Below are 23,241 nucleotides of genomic sequence, written 5' to 3'. Positions count from 1 at the left end.
GTGCGGGTGCTGATATTACTTACATCACAGCTATCAGCCAATCAGATTTGAGAACCAGACAGAACTGTTGTATAAGCTACTATAGTAACTATATAGTATTTAGTAACTATAAACGACTATTTTCTTTTCTTTTCAGTAGGTTACAGATAAAACATGGTAATTCTTATGGTTTAATAAAAATAAAATGATTTTTGGAAACCACCAGGCGACCCCCACTTTGAGAACCACTGGTCTAGATAAAACACCCACAAAAATTGTCATATATGTACACAAGAATCATTTAATGGCATATTAAAGATCACAGTGAAATCCCAAAATACTATTTAACTGTAATGTACCTCAATATGCTTTCTACGCACATAACTTTAAATATCTATGATGTAGGATACGGACATTATGGTGGCTCAGTGGTTAGCACTGTTGCCTTACAGCAAAGTTGACTATTTGAGTCCTGGTTGGGTCAGTTGGCATTTCTGTGTGCATGTTCTCCCTGTGTTAGCGTGGGTTTCCTCCCGGTGCTTTGGTTTCCCCAACAGTCCAAACACATGCTTTACAGGTGAATTGGATGAACCAATTTTTCCCTAGTGTTTGTGTGTAAATGAGTGTTCCCAGTGTTGGGTTGCAGCTGGAAGGACATCCACTATGTAAAATGTATGCTGGATAAGTTGGCGATTAATTCTGCTGTGGCGACCCCAGAATTAAAACAAGAACTACATTAGCTTGGTAAACAGTAAACAATTTATTTCCATTTCAAAGATGTAACAAATGAGACAGACAAAACAGTTCCCTTGCTTTGCCAGCTTTGGTTCTTGACACATGGAGGGAAAAAAAACAACAACTTGACATTGATATGAAACAGTAGAAAGACAGGAATGTGCTGAGACAAAACTCCACACAAGGAGCAAATGAGATGATGGACCATTCCAGAGAAAGAGAAGTACGTTCACATTCCAACATTATAAAGAGTCGAGTTTCCCTGTCGATTCTGACGTCATCAAATGCTGCTCATACCATTCTGAGGAAATAAATCTCTGATAGCAAATGGACGTTCAGCATCCTTCAGTGAATCACCAGTCCGTGGGGTTAAAGGAGTACACCACTTTCTTTTGCAAATATGCTCATTTTACAGCTCTTTTAGAGTTAAACAGTTGAGTTTTACCTTATTTAAATCCTTTCAGCTGATCTCCGGCTCTAGAGGGAGCAGTTTTAGCTTAGCTTAGCATAAATCATTGATTTAGCATCGTTAGCATCTCACAAAAAAATACGAGTTTTGATGATTTTCTTATTTAAAGTTTGATTATTCTGTAGTTACATCATGTACTAAGACTGACAGAAAAAAGTAGCTGTTTTCTAGGTTAATATGGCAAGGAACTATGCCCTCATTCTGGCATGATAATCAAGAAACTGTACCATGGCTGCAGCAGGGGCAATAATAATACTATATCTAGTAGAGGACTACTTTCAGACACTGTAATATCAATGTGTCTGCTGCAGCCATGGTGTGGCGATGTAGTTCCTTGATTATTACACCAGAATAATAGTATAGTTCCCAGCCATACCAGCAAATAAAATAGAAACTTCTCATTTTCTCTCAGTCTTATCACACAATGTAACTACAGACTAGTCAAGCTTTAAATAGGAAAATGATCAAAACTCGAGCAAGATGTTAAAGGTTTAATCCGTTTCAATTAAATTATCCGTTTCAACAAGCTAAGCTAAAAGTGCTCCAGCCAGACCTGGAACTCAACTATCTCTCTCTAGGGGACTTATAAAATGAGCCTGTTTCCAAAAATAAAAGTGGAATGTTCCTTTAAGCAAGCCTTCATGTGGGAAAACTGCTACTTTTGCTTTAGTCACAAGACTTGGCTAATGAGTTGCATGAGATGCAGCTGCTAAGTGGACAGGCGATGGCTCTCAGGTGACCGTCAGCGGCTACGACGCTAAAGCATTCAGCAATCAGATAGAGACTGAGCACAGAGTCTCCCAGCAACATCTGTGCGTAGAGCAGGGCTTCCCGATGCATACAGAATACACGTCACTACCAGTTTAAAGCATCAATACCACATATTCCCTGGGAAAAGACGGAGTGACCAAACTGGTCATGTCGTGAGATGATCATATCCAAAATAAACAACAAAATGCTATGACGAGTCCTCTTGTGCGTCTGGAGCAGCACCATTGCTGGAGAGTAGAGGAGCTTGTGTTGAGCTGGAGATCTTGTATGGGAGTGTGTCTTTACTGAGCATCTTCTTGGTGGCGGAGACGAGGCGCGAGTAGTTATCGCGGTTGTACTCAGGGCCATTGGGCTCCGTGCGCAGTAATGGAGGATTGTCTCGGCTCATGCGGGACAGGAAGAGAGGAGGACGCCGCTGCCGCTCTCCGTCTTTCAGAGAGTCGGGCAGGGGTTTGTGTTTGCTCTCGGGCAGCAGCATGATGCACAGGACGGACAGGACAGCGAAGGACGCGAAGATGACGTGATGCAGGAAATACCCACCGTTATTCTGCAACTCCATAAGAGAGGACGCCGCCATTCCTATACAGCCTGCGGACATGATCAGACCCAGAGTACCACCGCTGAAAGGGAAAACACAGCAATGAGCTCAATACATGTAGAGAAATCTACAGCTGAAGTTATAAATATTACTCCTCCTAAATTTTAGCCCCCTGTATATTTTTCCGATTTCTGTTTAACAGAGAGCAGATTTTTTTTCTACACATTTCTAAGCATAATAGTTTTAAGAACTCATTTCTAATAACTGATTTATTTTATCTTTGCCGTGATGACAGTAAATAATATTTATGACTACATATTTTCAGGATACTAGTATTCAGCTTAAAGTGACATATAAAGGCTTAACTAAGCAAGTTAGGGTCATTTGGAAAAGTTTTTGTATAATGATCGTTTGTTCTGTAGGTGATAGAAAAAATATTGCTTATAGTGGGCTAATAATTTTGACCTTAAAATGACTTTAAATAAATTAAAAACTGCTTTTACTCTAGCCGAAATAATACAAATCAGACTTTCTCTAGAAGAAAAAATATTATAGCAAATACTGAGGAAAAACTCCTCAATCTTTAAACGTCATTTGGGAAGTATTAAAAAAAACAAATACATATTATTTCTAATATTTTTGACATCAACTGCATATGCATCGGCAGTCAAGAGTTCAGAAAGCTGTTTGCTTGTTTATTTATTGCCACATTGCCAACTTGACTATTTTACGGCTAGATCATTATATATAAAAACAAAATAATGACTTCATAAGTCAAAAAGAGATGACACTAAAAAAAGATATATACATCTTAACATAAAGATAAAAAAGATTAGACATTTCAGGTCAATATAACAAATAAATTAAAATTCCTCCAGGGGTCCGTTCTTCGTACCTCGCTTAAATAATCTATGATGATTTGGCAGATCCTGGATCTTTTAATCTTGATAACTGATCTCTGGCTAATTTGGTTCTTCAAACAAGTTCGCGAATCAGCATAAAATGTCTGGATGAACTGATCTGAGATTGCTGTGTGTGTTCTGAAGGACTGATCCAACGATCCAAAAAAAAGAAATTATTGGCCATGTCTATTATACACAAATTGCATTAAAGCTCGGTCCGAACCTTAAAATAGTATGCATTGTATCTAAAAAGTCCATATTAAATCAAATGCAGCTAATTGAGCAATACACATCTGAAGAACGGCCCCCAGGATCTCTGGACTCCATTTCTAAAAACCTCTAGGCAAGTGATCGGAGTATAAAAACCTTGTCTCAAGAGTTCAGAATAATTATTTTAATTATTTAATTAACTCTTTCAATTATTTTACATAAAAAAAAAACATTGGTCACACTTTATGATAAGGTTCCGATACAGTATTTTTGAAATGATAAAATTAAACAATAAATTTATCAATTTTAATCCCTTAAAAGATTTTTAACTAATGTAAAGAGACACACAATGGAAATGTTCTGACTATTTACTCACAATCAAGTGGTTCTCAAACTTTGCGAGCTACCTTTATTGTTGAACACAAACAGAGATACACTGTGGATTGTAAGAAACTGGTAACCATTGACATCCCTGGTGTTTTTGTTTTGTTTTTTTACTATGGAAGTTTTCTTAATATCTTCTTTTGTGTTCAACAGAAAAAAAATATTTGATAACAAAAGTTTTAGCTGAACATTCCTTTAAACAAAATGGATTAAAAGTAAATAAATAATGTAATAAATGTATTATCCATGTTAGTAAGAACATTATTTAACATTAACTAATGGAGCATTATTGTAAAGTGCTACCAAAAATGTGAAATCTACATTTACTGGCAAAAATACAGCAAAATTTCCGTTCCATGTTTTAATATATATTTTTAACATACTGTGTTCCAGTTATATCAAAGCAGCATTTTCAGCACTTATAATTCAGTGTCATATGATCCTGGTGCTGCGACATGCTGCTCGGTTTTTATAAATTATGACTGGTGTTAGATTACTTATAATGGTTTATCAATGTCAAAAAATTGTTTAGCTTCTCTTTTTTTGTGCAAATCATGACTCATCATCCTTTAATAAAAATCCATTTCATAATTCCTTTCATAAAAGTCAGAAGAATTGGATTTCATTTATTTTGGCTGATAATCTAAAAAATATCAGATGTTGTGTGTAGGAGTGGGCATATCGGTGGAGATTACCGCACAATGGTGGGCATGACTTCACTGCCGAAGAACATGCTAAGCATAGCCAAAGCCTGCGAGGAGAGGAGACCCACTACAGACAGAACCAGAACCAGCCCTCCATGCAGATCTGAAAGAAGACGGTGGAGAAAAACAGTTTGTTTTGGGCTTCTGGATGAATGCTATCCAATTATACAGTGGGGGAAACAAGTTTAACACGTCACGATATTTCTCAGAAAACATATTTTTAAAGGTGCTTTTGACTTAGAAATTTCAGCAGGTATTTATAAAAATCAAATCTAAAACAAATCTAATACAGCTTAAAGACGCCTCTCATATGGAGAATAAAGTCACATGAATTGCTCAGGTGGGAGTTTTTCATAGACTTTAACAGAGTTGAAGAATCTTGATGGTTCTGTTGTTCTCGTTTGTTAAATCTGATCTTTTTTTTATCATTTCTATTGGATTCAAGTCAGGTGATTGGCTGGGCCATTCTACAGCTTGGTTTTCTTTCTCTGAAAGCATCTGAGAGTTTTATCAGCTGTGTTTTGGATCATTGTCTTGCTAAAATGTCCACCCTGGTTTCATCTTCATCATCCTGCTAACGTAGAGGTTGGACTGAAGAAGTGAATATTTACTTACAATGAGGAAGAACAAAGGGTTGCTGAATAACTACTGAGATATTTCAGCTGCTGTCTAGACTTTCACTGCCTCTCAATACTTTTACCCTGCATCATTTTATTCTATTACACATAACTTCATTTGTAACCTAATTTATTTTCTTTTCTAGCAGAATCCAACATCTGGTGAAATTTTCAAATCATGGGCACCTTTAGAAATATGTGAGAAAAATGGTGAAGTGTTTAATACTTAATTCCCACACTGAATATGACAGTAGCTGGAGCTGAAAGTAGCATGGATTGGAAATAGGATGGGTTTCATTTAGTACCCGTTTCTGTGAGCCGCTATAATAATTTCAACACCCTTAAAGGTAAAAAGTAGCCAAACTATATGGTTTCCAAAACAATTACTATGAAAAAACTAGCCTGTAGACATAGAGTACAAATGCACAAGAAACAAACGATACAACTTATTAACAAAAATACTGGCTTATACTTTGAATTAAGTACCAATTCCCACTATTAACTGCTGACTTGTTAACTGCCTATTAAGATGTTAGCTGTTCATTAGTCCTTAAAATGCCTAATCCTACCCAATACCTAAACCCTACTTCTACCTTACTATTACTACGCAGCAAATTAGTCGTTTATTAAGCTAAAAGTCTTATTTAATTATTTACTAACAAACCATAGATAATTGTACTTTAAAATAATGTGTTATACCATGGTTACTGTCAATGTTACTACAGTAACACCACAGTAAATACTGACGATTAGTAGATTAAAATGACTTTTAACCGAATCGATGTTGCCCAGATTCCATGTCAGTTTTGGAAAAAACTCCTGCTTTGATTAATTTGGCTTCAACCAAACTATTGCATTTCACAATTAATTTGTATTTATAAAGCATAACACACTTTTGTGCCACCACTGACAGAAATATACAGTTGAAGTCAGAATTATTAGCTTCCCTTTGAATTTAGTTTTCTTTTTAAAATATTTCCCAAATTATGTTTAACAGAGCAAGGAAAATATCACAATATGTATGATAATATTTTTTCTTCAGGATACAATCTTATTTGTTTTATTTCGGCTTTAATAAAAGCAGTTTTTGATTTTGTAAACACCATTTTAAGGTCAAAATTATTAGCCCCTTTAAGCTATATATTTTTTTTTTCCGATAGTCTACAGAACAAACCATCATTATAGAATAACTTGCCTAAATACCCTAACCTGCCTAGTTAACCTAATTAACCTAGTTAAGCCTTTAAATGTCACTTTAAGCTGTATAGAAGTGTCTTGAAAAAATATCTAGAAAAATATGATTTACTGTCATCATGGCAAAGATAAAATAAATCAGTTATTAGAAATGAGTTATATAAACTATTTTGTTTAGAAATATGTTGAAAATTCTTCTCTTCGTTAAACAGAAAATTGGAGAAAAATAAACAGGGGGGCTAATAATTCTGACTTCAACTGTATATTTACAGTAGTATCCCAATAAACCTCAGTCGATTACAAATACTGACAACATTTAAACATTTAAAACAATTTATAGAAAAATTTCTGTGGTACATTTTCTTTATTACATCTTTATTTAACTTCAAAGCTTATTAGCTTCTGCATCATCGACACCAGCTTGGAAATCAATGAAATAACGTATTTGATTTTTTTACTAAAAGGAGTCTCGAATTAGCATGGCTGAACTATGAACCACTAGGTCTTACACTGTGTGAGGGCCAGCAGCAGCAGTGAGGACAGGCCCGTGATGATGGCGGCCAGCAGTAACATCCCCCTGCGCCCGTATCGATCCACCGTCACACAGAGGAAGATACACGCCAGAGCTCCAGTCAGCACACGCAGGAAATAGCTGAAGTAGAAGTGCGGGGAGTAGATGTGCAGGTTACGCGTGAAGCAGTACTGGATTCCTGTTCCTATGAAACTGAGGGACCACAGCAAAACCAAATGGTAAGATTAATCTTTAACATCTGTTTGTAAAAACACTTTTCACTGAAGGTGTATCGAGTAACAAAATTGCAACTATTTGTAATAGGATGTCTGCATGACATGAGCAATCCTCTTCATCCATGTGTACTAGGGATGCCACGGTTCTCAATATAATATTGAACCGTTCGGTACGACCTTCACGGTTCAACACTTGCTTGTGAATTGCGGTTTTCTCAATTTTGCGTTTAAATAATTTATGTGCGTTTTACATCTCCCCGATTTGACTGTGTGTGCCTGTAAGTCCATGAGTTGAGATGAGGAAACTCCTCCCCGCAAGTAAATACCCAAACACTATGCTCTAAAGTTAGGGGGCGCTTGACTATCATTCCACACTTTAACATGGCGAGCGACGGTGAAGTGAGGCTGAGGCAACAGTACAAGGAAGCGCCGGCGAAGTGATGAAACAGTACGAGAATGCGCTGGCGTCTTTCAAATCTGCGGTGTGAGGACATTTAAATTTTGCCGGTAAGTATAATGCCAATAAAAGAAAAAACGGTGAACAAAAATAACTGTGCAAGCATTGTTTTACACGTTTACCCATGACTGCACATCTGCAGCGCCATCACCCAGCAATATCACTTAAAATAACAAAGGCAGTGCGGTGTGTTTATTGCTAAAGATTTGCGGCCGTTTTGGGTGATTGGAGATGCAGACTTCTGTCATTTTATAAAAGCACTCGATCCGCGTTACAGACTACAGCCTCGCATTTTTTCAGCATCGAGATAATTAAGATGGTTTATTCATGTTTACTTAAGTACAAATATGTTTATCCTTATTTATCCTTATTAACCTCACATGTATGTTTATTTTCAAAGTGTAGGATTTAATGTGTTCCCCAGTTTGTACATGGGCTACCAGCAGCTGTGAGATTTCAGTGTTATTTTTTTTTTATACAATACACTAGGAACTAGAGTACTTTTCTTGATTTTTAAGTAAAACAAAATGAGTATTGCAATAAATTGTTTTAGTTTTTTTCTCCTTAGCCTCTTACTGTTGATATTGCCTACAGAAAAAAAAAACGTCATGAGAACCGAACCGAAAACCATATTAAAAAAACCAAGGTATGTATTGAACCATGGGCTAACTGTATTGTTGCATCCCTAATGTGTACATTTTCATTATTGTGATTATTCACTAAGTAGAGTGTTTAATTTTACTACTATTATTCCAATATTCTAAAACACACTTTACATAGCAAACACTGCACAATTAAAAATGATGGGAAATAGTCCAAATAGTCACCGAGTACATTTGCAAAACTATGTGAACAACCCACAGCAGGTTATTGGGTGTACCTAATAAAGTGGCCGGTGAGTGTATGCAAATTTGTATTGTTATCAGCACCCCATTCACTTAGTATGTGTATAAGTACACAAAATGAAACATTGCAATTAGTACATTCCAATATTTTTTTTTATTTCTTACACTACTTAGATGCAAATCAACTTAAAATCAAATCAATTCTGACTTCTTATCCAAATTTCCACAGCCCTTTTTAATATCACACACTGAAAGGTGTGAAAGTCTGACAGTTTCTGACTCGACTTACAGAGTGAAGCCTAGGATGAGGCAGTTCTTCCAGATCACTCTGGTGTGACGCAACTCGAAAACATGATGATATTCTGGCTGGACATCTTCAGGGAACGCCTCGTCGATTTCTACAGAGAAGAAGAGAATCAGAGGGTTAAGAAAGAAGAGAGATGGCTGAGATGGTAGATTTCTGACACCCAGAGCACCTGACCAGCATATTCTGAGGAGGAACAGACTCAATTCTTTCAATTTAAACATCCTAAATGGCTCTATTCACCATCCATGATGTGCCCTGATTTGCTGTAATGTAATTCGGTGGGTGAGCTGGGAAATCACCATTGCGTGAAAAATCACAAGAAACAAAGAGCAGTCTTATTATAAGACCAACGATACCCTCATGTGCTAGAATAGATGATCTCTTCATCCTGTTAAAAGTATAAATCACACCATGACAGCAAATGGAGTGTCGCCTAATTTTCTCAAATGCCACCTTCAGGCACTGGTGTCCTCAAAACCACATTCACAGCTCTGAACATTAATGGTAATTTGCTGTGAAATGCACAAACAAATGGACAAATTGTAGCAAGGGGACACAGGCGGGTTTACTTAAACATCAGTGCTAAATAAAGATAATGTGTTATGCAAGAAGAGAAGGGGTCATCAAATGCAGAGACTGCAAGCCTACTCTATACAGTGTTTAAAAAATACACATAATTAAAAACCCATAACATTTTAATACCAATTAAACCTACAACAAATCTATATGAAAATACAAACAGTTAAGCTCAAAATTGTTCATACATCTGGATAATTCTGACTTGAAGTGAATTTTATTCAACCAACAAGTTCTTTTGACCGGAAATGATGCAGGCTTTTCCCAAAAGATAAGATGATTTTTAAGAGGCATCATTGTGGACAAAATATTCTCAGCTTTTATTTACCTTTGAACAGCATGTCCCAAATGATTCATACCATTTGCAAACTGTCCCCGTCTATGGGAAAAGCCAAAGTTCTATACCATTCCATATAGTCCAAGCTGTTCTAAAGCATACTAATTACCGATTCATGTTTTAATCAACTCAACAGGTTAAAACAGCAGCTCCCGTCTGTTGGTTTGTGAACAGTCATGGCTAAGACAAAGGTGCTCAGTGAGAACCAGCAGCTGCGCATTGTGGCTGCTCACAAGTCAGGAAAGGCATATATCTAAATGTTTTGAAGTTCCAGTGGCTACAGTGCAAAGTATTATTAAAAAATACAATACATTCTCCAGTGTAAAAAATCTCAGCAGATATGGTCGGAGGTTAAAAGTGACACCTTGTGCTGGCCAGGAATAGTGATAGAAATAATTTTTTACATACTTTCTTAACCACACATACAAAATATTGTCTCAAAACAAGATGAAAAACTGTTGTGTTTTTGTCAACAACTATTTTAAAGTAACTATTATGCTGATGAAGAGGTGGAGTGAGTCCATTGATTCACATCAGTCCACGTGCTAATGTTTTAGCTAACATTAGCATGTTAGCTAAAATCGAAATAAAACTTATACAAAATGTTGTTACTTGTGTAATTAGTTCATTCAAAGGAACTAGCATAGCTATAACGTCAGACACATTATTTTGTAAATGTTTACCTCACAAACATACCATAAGTGAGATATTTAATAGTTTACATTTAAAAACATGTTTTGGCACTCTGGTATGTGCTCAAATGTTCTTTGATCGATTATTAATATTCTGTTCAATGAATAAACTCAGCTACTGCTGCCACTTAAAAAAAAGATTGAATATTTTCAAGTTGAGCTCCTAAAAGCAGTAGGGCTGTGGAGACCACAAAGTATCCTTTATGTCAGTTCAATGACAAACAGAATGAGAATGCCAGTTATGTTTCCACGCATGGAAGATTGCTTCACCTAGAGAATAACAGATTTGCATGTGAGAAAATAAGAGCATGGCAAGCTCTTTTTAGTCACATATGACATCAGCTGTGCTTCAACCTGCTACCACAGTTCTCTCTGATCATGCCATAACTGGAACAGGAAAAAAAATCCATTCTGTCCAATGACAATTTTAATATTTATGATGTTACACATCTGAATTCAAGGCTTTTTAATATTTTTAAAGGCCTTTATTAAAGAACAGTAAGGGTGCGTTCACACTTGGATTGATTGCCTAGTCCAAACCCAAGTTCAATTACCCCCCTTGCCACCTTCTCGGCTGGTCTATAATCACACTGTTTATTTTCTTTCTAAACCTCCAGTACGTCTGCATCATCAAGCTGCTATTGTGTGTACAGACACTGTGTGACATCCTTGAAAGCAAAGATGCCAAAACAGAAAGACGTACGCACATCAGTCATTCTGCTTTTACTGAATCTTTGGTTTTGTTACCAAAAAGGTCAGTCCTTCTTGTTACAAAGGCAGGTGATACACAGCCATACACATGAATGAACGTTATGAAAACTAAAGTTTGTTGTACAATTGGCGGTTCACTTACATTATTTGGTACAATTACATTCATTTCAGAGGTGAACCGTACCCCAGACCACCTCTTTCAGGTATCGTTTGTGGGTGCGCACCAGAGTTCAGTAGACTAAACGTGATGAACACTGATGTCAAATGATGTCAAATGAAGCCGGTTGTGAACCAAAAGTGTGAAAGCATTATTCTACGACTTTTTATGGACTCGCAGCCAACCTGCGTAATATGACACAACAATAATGTTATTGTATATACGGACTAGGGTTGGGTCGATAGACGATCCCATCGTCCATCGCCCCCGTTGCAGTGGCTACCCATTTGTGAAATATACACACTCAGGCCCCGTTTACGCTAATACATCTTAGCTTTAAAATGGCATTTTAGAACGAAAACGATCCACGTCCACACTGGCGTTTCACCTAGCTCTGAAAAGCCCTCAGTCCACACTATATTGATGATAACGCACATCACATGACCACACACACACTGTCATGCGCTGCAGCATACGCGTGCGTCTGAGCTCCAGGCAGTCAACGGGTGCTTTAAGCACAAAAACCCAGAGAGCAGTGCACATCTGAATTTATTCCGGTATATCAAGGATGTAGCACTGGATTGCGTCTCACTATAGTTGTTAAACGTGATATTTAATTAATCTTGTCTCTATCTAACAACACTTTGGTCTTTTGAAACTATCAGGTAACATGTCACAGCATCAGAACACTGCTTTAATCTTTTGCTTTCACACTTGTACTTAATAATTTTAGAGTAAACCTCAGATACTGTTGGTTTTGCACCTTTTTACCAACCATGTTTGTCGACGCCATTATAACACTCACAGCTCACAGTGTCTATTCTTGCCAGAGTCCCGCAGAAAAAGTAATTGACAGGTGGTATTTTGTGTAAACCTTATCTTTATTTATTTATGATTTGATTATGGGTAAAACAAAGACCATGCGGGTCAGGTAGTTGTAACGGTAGGCTACAAATAATTTATTCGTAATGAATTAATGAAATATTCATAAATAATTAATTCAGCCTAATGACATTGTCCATTGCGATGTTTCACATTGAACATCGTACGATGCCAAAATTGTCGACGTCTCCCAACCCTAATATGGACCCAACAAGCATTTTTTGTTCATTAAAAAAGGAATTTAATAGACATCCAACAGTAGAAACTTTGCCTAAAAAATTTGACATTTGGGTTGTCATTGAAATCTAGTCAAAAATAGACTAGTCACCACATAGTCTGTCTAATTTAGTCAATCAAGAAATCTCTGGATGTCTTTAAACACACACAAAAAAAAAGCTTGCTCTGAAACTACCAGTGATTATTTTTAAGGTTGGATGGCTGTTGAGTAGGTGATGTTCAGGAGGCAGACTCTTACCTGACAGCAGTGTTTCAGCAGGGTAGAGCTCATCGCTAACACACATGCCATTCCGTGCAGAGAAAGACTGGAGACACTCCTTTGCTTGAGGAATCTGAGCTGTGGCCAGGAGCCAACGAGGAGATTCTGGAAACACTGAAGCACAGCTGTTGCCAGACACACACACAAACACACAATTTATTAGTGTTGCTGGCTCTATGATTTTGGTAATCTCGTGACCCTAATGTAAATATTGTAATAGCTGTTTTTGAGACAGAAACAATACACAATGTATTGTAAAGGCTAAAAATCAGTTCACACCACTATTAACTTAAAACAACATCAACATAGTGATGAAAATCTTTCTAAATTGAAAGAATTTGTGTAGAATAGAGTCCAGACAGAGTCACTATTACAATAATGATAATATTATAAAAAGACTGTTGTAACCACTTTCAGGGCTCAAATTACTGACATCCAATTTGATTATACTTCATTCTGATCAGCATATGCTTATAACATCTAGAATGCTAGTGTCTGTTGGTGTTGCTAATATAATTACCGTTACAGTTATAGTAACTGGTGTGAAATGACCTTTAGATATGTTCACATCTTATGAATGAGGCTGCATAAAGTTCATTAAACCAAAAATCTAATCAGCCATTGACACAACAGCATCACAATGCACACAAGCATATAGCCTCCGTACATGTCATTGTCAAGATGGTCTGCTGAAATTCAAAAGAAGTATTAAAATTATTGAGAAAGGTGATTTTAAAAAAGATAAGACTCTGAACGTGGCATGGTTATTGATTCCAGATGGGCTGATCTGAGCGTTTCATAAAGTGAGGATCTACTGGAATATTCACAACCATTACTATAGGATTTATGAACAATGGATGGAAAAAAGAAAACCTAGTACGCAATAGTTAAAGGGAGCAAATAATTGCTGGTTCTAGCTAATAGAAAGGCAATTATAATGCAAGTAACAACTTGTTAAGACCATGGAGCTTCTCTGATTGAGAGATACGTCAAACCGTGAAGCAGATAAGCAACAGCAGCAAGCTAAAAACAGCACAACTGCTACAATTTGCATAGGGTCACCAAAAGTGGACAACAGCACATTGAAAAAAAGATTGTCTGGACTGATGTCAATTTCGGCTTCATAACCATTGGTAGGGTCTCAATTTGGTGTAAATGCCATGTAAACATTGTTCCATTCTGCACAGCATCAATGGTTTAGGCTGCTGCTCATTGTGTAATTAAAAATCTTTTCTTTTTTGAAGGGATGGTCCACTACAATATAATATATGAAACTTTTGCTGATGTGTAATGTAGCTGTGTGAATGTAAACAACATCTCTGAATGTTAGACGTTCAAAGTTCAATACAAAGGGAGACACTGGCTTTTACAGAGTTAGCTTAGCAAAGCCTACAGTGAACAAAGTTTGGGGACCACACAAAAATACATCTGGGTTCAGGTTATGCGCATTCACCACATGCAGCGGAGGGGCGTGGCCAGAGGCACTGTAATGTAGCAGAGAAAGCCAAAATGCTGTCCTAAAGCTGCTATTTCCACAGAATTTATTCTGTTTCTGTATTTCGGCTTTCAAAGGACATAACACAAAGAGAGAAGTGCTTACAGTTTCATTTTAATTGTGTTACAGTGAATTATGAAAAATATATAGCTAGCATTTAACAAAGGACAGCTTCCAGATTCTCTCCCAGTTCACTGCTGGATTTAGCTAAAAACTCCTCAAAGAAGCAGCTCCAACCATAATAGATAAAGCTGTGCATTGTGAGCCACAATCTGTGGGTGTTATTATTTGTTAAAATTGATCTATTACATGCATAGATTATAGCATTAACAGTATGTTGTAGCAAGGATCTAAACAACAGGAAATGCTGTTTGGCATTGTTAACAATACAGCTCAAATTCATTTTTATCAGTTAAACCATTGTAAAGACCCACAATCTTCAGCAGTGCTGCAGTGTTTATCTAATCTAAAATACTGAATTTATAAAAGGTTTGTGAACATTTCATATTACTTACACATGCCTAAAACCCAAATATACAGTTAAAGTCATAAGCCCCTCTTTGATTTTTTTCTTTTTTAAATATTTCTCAAATGATGTTAAACATAGCAAGGACATTTTCAAAGTATGTCTGATATTATTATTTTTTTCTTTTGGAGAAAGTCTTCTTTGTTTTATTTTGGCTAGAATAAAAGCAGTATTTATTAAAAACAAAAACATTTTAAGGTCAATGTTATCAGCTCCTTTAAGCTATATTTTTTAATAGTCTACAGAACAAACCATCGTTATACAATAACTCGCCTAATTACCCTAACCTGCCTAGTTAACCTTATTAACCTAGTTAAGCCTTTAAATGTCAGTATAGAAGTGTCTTGAATAATATCTAGTAAAATATTATTTACTGTCATCATGGCAAAGATATTAGCAATGAGTTATTAGAGATGAGTTATTTAAACTATCATATTTAGAAATGTGTTGAAAAACATTCTCTCCGTTAAACAGAAATTGGGGAAAAAATAAACAGGGGGGGCTAATAATTCAGGGGGGCTAATAATTCTGACTCAACTGTGTGTGAGACACTTGTCAGATTTTATTTTAGAGAGCAGGCATGAGGTTTCATAGTGTCTTTATTTTCTGATTAAATAGTTACCCTGACTGATAGTAGCCTCTTGAGGGCGGGCCTTTTAGAGGAACTAGAAAATATGACAGCCTTTACATGTTAGCAGAGTAGCTGTTCATAATCAAAATAAGATCTATGAAAAACATTGGGTGATTTTCTACAAGTGAAGCACGATCACACATTGCTTTGCATCTTATAAACACAACCAAACCTTAAAATACACACTGGACCACTCCTGTAAATTGAAAAAAACTATTGGTTTACGTTTTTTTTTGTTTTGTTTTGTTTTGTTTAAAAAAAAAATCAAGTGGCCAATATGTACTGAAATAAACAAGTGCACATGACATGTCAAGTGTAAAAATCTGCATTGATATGACTCACCACCAATAGGACAGAAGCAGCAGTAGAGGCAGCGTGGCCACAGCCTGAAGAACAGGCCAATCACGGCAAAGCACAGCAAGCCCTGGCAAAAGAAGCTCCGCAAACACTGCGAAAAAGCCACTGACCATGGACACCATCAGCCTGTGAGAGGGGTCACACCATTCCAGCCCTGCACCATGGAAGAGGAGAGAGAAAATAACTCAAACTTTACTCATTCATGTGTAAATGGAATCATCAAAAAGAATGAAGGGTGAGAGGGATTCTAGAAAAAAAAAACTCTCTTCCTACAGTTCTTCAACAACAGGAAGTCCTCTTTTCCTCTCACTGGTAATTGTTCCTATTAGATTACTGAAACGTCCTGTTCTTTTAAATTTTCTATCCATGTTTGTAAAAAAGAGATGTATTGATCTATACTTAAAATGTACATTACATTAGACATGTCTTAAAATATAGTTACGTCTCTTTGGAGTTCACGAGAAGCTTGTGATGTTGTTTTATAAAGCTGTTCTTGAAAGCATTGTCAGGTAGTGCGGTTTGCCAACCTATCTGTGCAGTGTAAATCTAAGTTGATGCATCTTAAAGTCTGGATGGAAAATTGCTGTGCATGATGAATATTTTATTGCTCAAGTTTTATATGAGAACTGTGACTTTAATCACGTGGAAAGGATTCTGAATGATCCACCTCACTTTTTGTTTCAACATATGAACTGCTTCCTTCTGATAGTCCCTAAGTGTAGGCTGAACTGATATAAGAGATCCTTTGTACTCGTTTCAATGTGTTTATTTATCAAGAGTTTATCTAAATTATCAGTATAATTATTGTAACTACTAGATTTTGTATTGTTTTATTGTTTGTTTTTATGGTTTGTCTGCTGCAATATGGTGATGCCCATAACAAATTTCCTGTTGAAGACAATTAAGTCTACTACTACTGCTAATTCTACTACACACACCCGGCTGAATTAGGTCTCTTATCTAATGTAAACAGTAGACACAACATATTTGTTTCACATGATGTGAATTTCCAACTTCTATTAATAGAGTCTTCAGTTTAGACTTTATTTCGATAATGTAAAAAATGTATAAACAAATCGGGGCAGCACGATGGTGCAGTGGCTAGCACTGCCGCCTCACAGTAAGAAGGTCATTGGTTCGAGTCCCGGCTGGGTGTTCTCTTCATGTTGGCGTGGGTTTCTTCCGGGTGCTCCGGTTTCCCCCACAGTCCAAAGACATGCGCTATAGGCAAACTGAATGAACTAAATTGGTTATAGTGTATGAGTGTGTGTGAATGTGAGTGTTTATGGGTGTTTTCCAATACTGGGCTGCGGAATTAGATGGGCATCCACTGCGTAAAACATATCACAGGAATAGTTGGCAGTTCATTCCGCTGTGGTGACCTCTGATAAATCAGAATAAGCTAAAGCAAAATGAATGAATGAATAATAAACAAATCAAAATAATACAACTTAATTTAAAACTATTTTAACCAAATAAAGAAAAGAAGCAAATGCTTTGATCCAAACCTTTCTCCTCCTACATTAAATGACAATAAATATCATATTAACACTAGGATTCTGTCATCTCATTTTTATCCTAATACATAATCACATTATTCTTCAAAAATATACTGATTTGGTGCATTGCTTAAGTATTTTTTATGCTCAGTTATTAATGATTCTTTTGATATTATAAATGTTTAAAACAACATTTATTTTCCAAAATCCTTTATTGATAGCAAGCTCAGAGCATTTATTTTGAAAGACTTTTATTCTTTATTAATCTGGGGTCCACAGCGGAATGAACTGCCACCTAATCCAGCATTTGTTTCACTTCTTGCTGTAAGCACTAATCACTGTGCCGCCTTTGAAATATTATATAAGATTAAAATTGTTACAAATGTCTCTGCATATATTTAAAAAGATTTAAACCGTTTGTTTTACGTCAACGTTAGTTTGTTTAGTGTTGTTCAGCAAACCTCATTAAAATAAATACTGTAAATAAATTAAACAAAATGGGTCGATAAGGTGGCTCAGTGGTTAGCACTGTTGCCTTACAGCAAGACGGTTGCTGGTTCTAATCCTGGCTGGGTTAGTTAGCATTTCTGAATAGAGTTTGCATGTTCTCCCAGTGTTGGCGTGGGTTTCCTTCGGGTGCTCCAGTTTCCCCCACAGTCCAAAGACATGCGCTATAGGTGAACTGAATAATCTAAATTGGCCATAGTGTATGAATGAGAGTGTATGGGTGTTTCCCAGTACTGGGTTGCAGCTAGAATGGCATCCACTGTGTAAAATATATGCTGTATAAGTTGGTGGTTCATTCCACTGTGGCGACCCTTGATGAATAAAGGGGACTAAGGAAAAATGAATGAATGAAATAAACTAATTTAATTAAAATCAATTTTAAAAGCTCAGTGATTTATACATGCTCTTTGTAAAACTAAATAAAGTCATTCATAGCCACACGTATCCAGCAAGGGTTTAAGCAGTATTAATGTAAAATTTGTACAACAGTAATAATAAAGAATAAATCAGGGTTGCCTCAATGTTTGACTGGTATATAGGCAGAAAATGAGAAACATCTAGACTGATAGTGTATGTGTCTGTATTCCTTGTAACACAAAGAACCACCCTCACTTTTCTACGAGAGCTCACTGAAGGGGTTTGCGTGTTGGAAAGAGTGATCTGCCTAATGAACAACATGCACATAAACTCCTGTAACAATCACAGGAAGAGCGCAACAAGAACACAGACCTCCTCACAATGGAAAAAACAGAGCAGATCTTGTATGTTTTTCATACCGCTTCAGACAATTATCTCATGTTATCACAAAAAAGACAGAAACACAGAAAAACAGGGCAGTGGACATATCCCCGCTGAACTTTCTCCAGACGATTAGACAGAGAGTGATGTAAGAGAAACAGTTGTGAGGCTTAGAACAGTTTGTTCGTGAGATATAAATGGATTGCTGTGCACTGCTGCTCCCTGTCAATCGCTTCACCCTACTCTGCAATGGAGAAGCCACATGGAACATTCCAGAGAGACTCCTGCTGGGGGGTGCAAACAACACAAGGCAACAAGCAGGATACTCCTTATCAAAAGTCTTTTATCAATCCAGTCTGAAGATTAGATCTTGCAAAAACTTTCAAGAGAATGAGCATTCCCATATTATTGTTGAGGTTTGAAGGGTCGCGAAATCCCAAAACACATTTTTTGAGATGTTGACAGTCATACAGTTAGGTCCATAAATATTTGGACATTGACACAATTCTAACATTTTTGGCTCTATACACCAACACAATGGATTTAAAATTAAATGAAAAAAAGTGCTGTAACTGCAGACTGTCAGCTATAATTTGAGGGTTTTTTTACATCCAAATCAGGGGAACGCTGTAGGAATTACAACAGTTTGCATATGTGACTCCCACTTGTTAAGGATCCAAAAGTAATAGGACAGAATAATAATCATAACTTTTACTTTTTAATACATTGTTGCAAATCTTTTGTAGTCAATTACAGCCTGACGTCTGGAACACACTGTCATCACCAGATGCTGGTTTTCAATCTTGGTGGTGCTCTGACAGGCCTCTACAGCAACTGTATTCAGTTCCTGTTTGTTGTTGGGGCATTTTTTTCTTCAGTTTTGTCATCAGCCTGTGAAATGCAAGCTTAATTGTATTCAGGTCAGGTGATTGACTTGGCCATTGCATTACATTCCACTTCTTTGCTTCAAAAACTCTTTAGTTGTTGTTGCAGTATGCTTTGGGTTATTGTCCATCTGCACTGTGAAGCACCGTCCAATGAATTCTGAAGCATTTGGCTTAATATGAGCAGAAAATATTGCCTGAAACACTTCAGAATTCATCCTGCTGCTTTTGTCATCAGTCACATAATCAATAAATATAAGAGAACCATTTCTATTGACAGCCATATATTCCCATGCCATGTCACAACTACCACCAAGCTTTACTGCTTAAGATCATGAGCAGTTCCTTTCCTTCTCCATACTTTTCTCTTCCAGTCACTCTGGTACAGGTTGATCTTGATCTCAACTGTCCATAGGATGTTGTTCGAGCACTGTGAAGGCTTTTTTAGAACTCTAATCTGGCCTTCCTCTTTCTGATGTTTACCAATGGTTTACATCTTGTGGTGAACCCTCTGTATTCCCTCTGTTGTCGTCTTCTGTTGATTGATGACTTTGACACACATACACTCACCTTCTGGAGAGTGTTCTTGATCTGGCCAACTGTTGTAATTTCTTCACCAGGGAAAGAATTCTTTGGTCGTCCACCACAGTTGTTTCTGTGGTCTTCCGGTTCTTTTGGAGTTGCTGAGCTCACTGGTGCACGCTTTCTTTTTAAGAATGTTCCAAACAGTTGTTTTGGCCGATGTAGCGAATATACCGGTACCACGTCGCCCTGGTCAAGGATTCACCCCAGCTGGCACCTAATCCACACTGGATCGATCTCAGCTGGAGCTAATCAAGAGGAGACCCATATAAGCCAGCCCCACACAAGAGGAGGACGAGCTTCATTCTTTCATGACTCCCTGCGCTAACGCTTGTGTCTCTCTGTCTCTTACCCACAGCGACCTCCAGCTAGTGATCGATCCAGCACCCAAACTCTCCTTTTACCACACCACTTCCCCGGAGCACCTGAGCACCTATCCCAAGAAGAGCACCGTATTTACACTGTTCACCCTTATTCACCGTGTAAATAAAGCACCCTCCGGGGGATTGTTTGTAACACCACGCCGTTGTGTTTGTGTTTTCCCTCTGCCTCGCTACAATTGGTGGAGAATGCGGGCAGAATAGAGGGAAAATTCAGAAAAAAGACACTTACCGGTAAGGAAAAATAACCGCTGAATTTTCTTTGTGTTACAGACAAGGCATCCGCTCTCTCTCTCCCACTCACTCTCTCTTACTCTGCTGTCATCATCCCCGTGAGCCATGTCCTTGGAAGAGGTGATACGCCACCTAGTGGAGATTTCCAGCAAGCAACAGGCTCTCACTGAGCAGCTCACAGCCCGGCAAGATCGGCTGGAACAACAGCTCCACCAGGTGGCCGGACGCATACCGCTCCCTGAAGTGAGTGCGCATCACCATATCACAAAACTCAGCGACCTGGATGATATTGACGCATACTTACATACGTTTGAAGTGATTGCCGAGAGAGAATGCTGGCCGAAGGAAAACTGGGCGAGAATGTTGGCTCCTTTTCTCACAGGAGAAGCACAAAGGGCATATTTCGCACTTGAGACACCCCAAAATGAAGATTACAAAGCGTTAAAAAAGGAGATATTAGCCAGAATGGGGCTTTCCACAATCAGCGCAGCACAACAGTTTTCCCAGTGGTCTTATGACGAGAAACAGCCAGTGCGGACTCAAGCAGCTCAACTTTCTCGTCTGGGAAGACTATGGTTATTGGGAGGAGATCCTTCGGCGGTCCAGGTCGCTGAGAAAGTGATGGTGGAGAAGATGATGCGAGCGTTACCCCGACATTTGCGCACGCTCACCAGCATGAGAAATCCTGGATCATTGGCCACCCTGGTGGAAGCGGTGGAGCTGGCTGAAGCTCACGTAGCCAGGGATATGGGGGAGAGAGCGGCTCTGCCAACCCGGAGGGTGAATACACCTTGGCGACCGGTGGAGGGCACATCGCGGCCAGACAGCAGACCAGCGGTCCCCAGCCCGATGGACGAGCCGATGCCCACAGAGCCGACGATGTACTCGACCCCGGCCTTGACAGCAGGTTGCGTGGTTCACCGCAACATCCCACCCGAAGCTCCCACCCGTAAAGTACGTATCGGGGGAAAAACACAAACGGCCACGTTAGACACAGGAAGCGCCATCACTCTGGTTCACCCAAAGACCTTAAAATATCAGCATGAAGGTAAAGGTCGAATTCCAATCACATGTGTGCACGGTGATACCCGCCACGTAACCGCTCAAAGAGTAACCATCGCGGCAAAACCAGGCAGCTGGCGCATCGAAGTCGGTGTGGTACCAGATCTTCCTGTGCCCCTCCTCCTCGGCAGGGACTGGCCGGGGTTCGATGAACTCCTCACTCACCATCATGCTCTATCGGCTCGTCCTAAAAAGAAGAGCAAGACACGGGCTCATCGGGACCGCAAACCAGTATTGATGACCACCGAGAGCGACAGAGGGGGTGAGTCATCAACATCATCCAAGTTATATTTTGATCTGTTTCAACAGATAACTGCAGGAGGTGATTTCGGGAGAGCGCAACGAGAAGATAAGACGCTCAAACACTGCTGGTCACAAGTGAGAAGAATAGATGGGAAAAAACGGCTTCCCAGCCCTCACCCCCTCCCACATTTTGTCGAAAAAAATGGTCTGCTATACTGTGTCGCAGAGAGGCGGGGGAAAAAGAAGGCATTACTGGTCATTCCGAGGACCAAGAGGGAGACTGTTCTGGATTGGGCACATACTCACCCGAGGATAGGACATTTAGGAGCTGGAAATACGATGAAAAGGGTCCGTGATCGATTCCACTGGCCCGATCTGGACGGAGAGGTGAAAAGATATTGTCAGGCATGCAACACATGCCAAAGAACGTCTCCCCAACGATCAACCCCCAGCCCTCTAATACCATCACCCATCATGAATGTGCCCTTCACCCACACCGGTATGTACGTGATAACCCCCCCTCTCAATACCCTTACTCTTTTCTGCAGAAATCCCAGGACCAGGACGACGCTAAGGGGGGGGGGATGTAGCGAATATACCGGTACCACGTCGCCCTGGTCAAGGATTCACCCCAGCTGGCACCTAATCCACACTGGATCGATCTCAGCTGGAGCTAATCAAGAGGAGACCCATATAAGCCAGCCCCACACAAGAGGAGGACGAGCTTCATTCTTTCATGACTCCCTGCGCTAACGCTTGTGTCTCTCTGTCTCTTACCCACAGCGACCTCCAGCTAGTGATCGATCCAGCACCCAAACTCTCCTTTTACCACACCACTTCCCCGGAGCACCTGAGCACCTATCCCAAGAAGAGCACCGTATTTACACTGTTCACCCTTATTCACCGTGTAAATAAAGCACCCTCCGGGGGATTGTTTGTAACACCACGCCGTTGTGTTTGTGTTTTCCCTCTGCCTCGCTACACCATGCATAGTGTTTTTGCTATCTCTCTGATGGGTTTGTTTTGTTTTTTCAACTTAATGATGGCTTGCTTGACTGATAGTGAGAGCTCTTTGGAGCTCATCTTGAGAGTTGACAGTAACAGATTCCAAATGCAAATAGCACACTTGAAATGCACTCTGAACCTTTTATCTGCTCATTGTAGTTGAGATAATAAGGAAATAACACACACATGGTCATGGAACAGCTTAGAAGCCAATTGTCCACCTACTTTTGGACCCTTAACAAGTGGGAGGCACATATGCAAATTGTTGCAATTCTTACACTGTTTAGCTGATTTGGATGTAAATCACATCTTGTCCGTTTATTTTGAAATCCATTGTGTTGGTGTATAGAGCCAAAAATGTTAGAATTGTGTCGATGTCCAAATATTT

General features: G+C 38.7%; 2 protein-coding genes across 2 annotated transcripts in view; one reads left to right on the top strand and one right to left on the bottom strand.

The window, feature by feature from the left end:
• Positions 1–720: 720 nt before the first annotated feature.
• Positions 721–23,241, bottom strand: part of slc22a31 (solute carrier family 22 member 31) — a 41,928-nt gene continuing 19,407 nt past the window's right edge. Inside the window, exons 4-9 of the mRNA XM_694062.10 lie at positions 15,705–15,873; positions 12,690–12,835; positions 8,842–8,950; positions 7,013–7,227; positions 4,684–4,795; positions 721–2,574 (exon numbers count right to left, since the gene is read on the bottom strand). Of these exons, the coding sequence (XP_699154.4) occupies positions 2,142–2,574; positions 4,684–4,795; positions 7,013–7,227; positions 8,842–8,950; positions 12,690–12,835; positions 15,705–15,873 (1,184 nt within the window). The 3' untranslated portion in view covers positions 721–2,141. The remainder of the gene's footprint in view (positions 2,575–4,683; positions 4,796–7,012; positions 7,228–8,841; positions 8,951–12,689; positions 12,836–15,704; positions 15,874–23,241) is intronic.
• LOC141375142 (uncharacterized) lies at positions 15,824–22,794 on the top strand. The gene is made up of 2 exons (XM_073907362.1): positions 15,824–16,031; positions 20,583–22,794. Exon 2 carries the CDS (start codon positions 20,649–20,651, stop codon positions 22,599–22,601), a length of 1,953 nt encoding a protein of 650 aa, XP_073763463.1. The 5' UTR covers positions 15,824–16,031; positions 20,583–20,648; the 3' UTR covers positions 22,602–22,794.

Source organism: Danio rerio, chromosome 7 (assembly GCF_049306965.1).
Source record: "Danio rerio strain Tuebingen ecotype United States chromosome 7, GRCz12tu, whole genome shotgun sequence".
NCBI lineage: Eukaryota > Metazoa > Chordata > Actinopteri > Cypriniformes > Danionidae > Danio > Danio rerio.
Note: the sequence above shows the minus strand (reverse complement) of the source record. Positions and strands in the feature narration are given on the sequence as shown.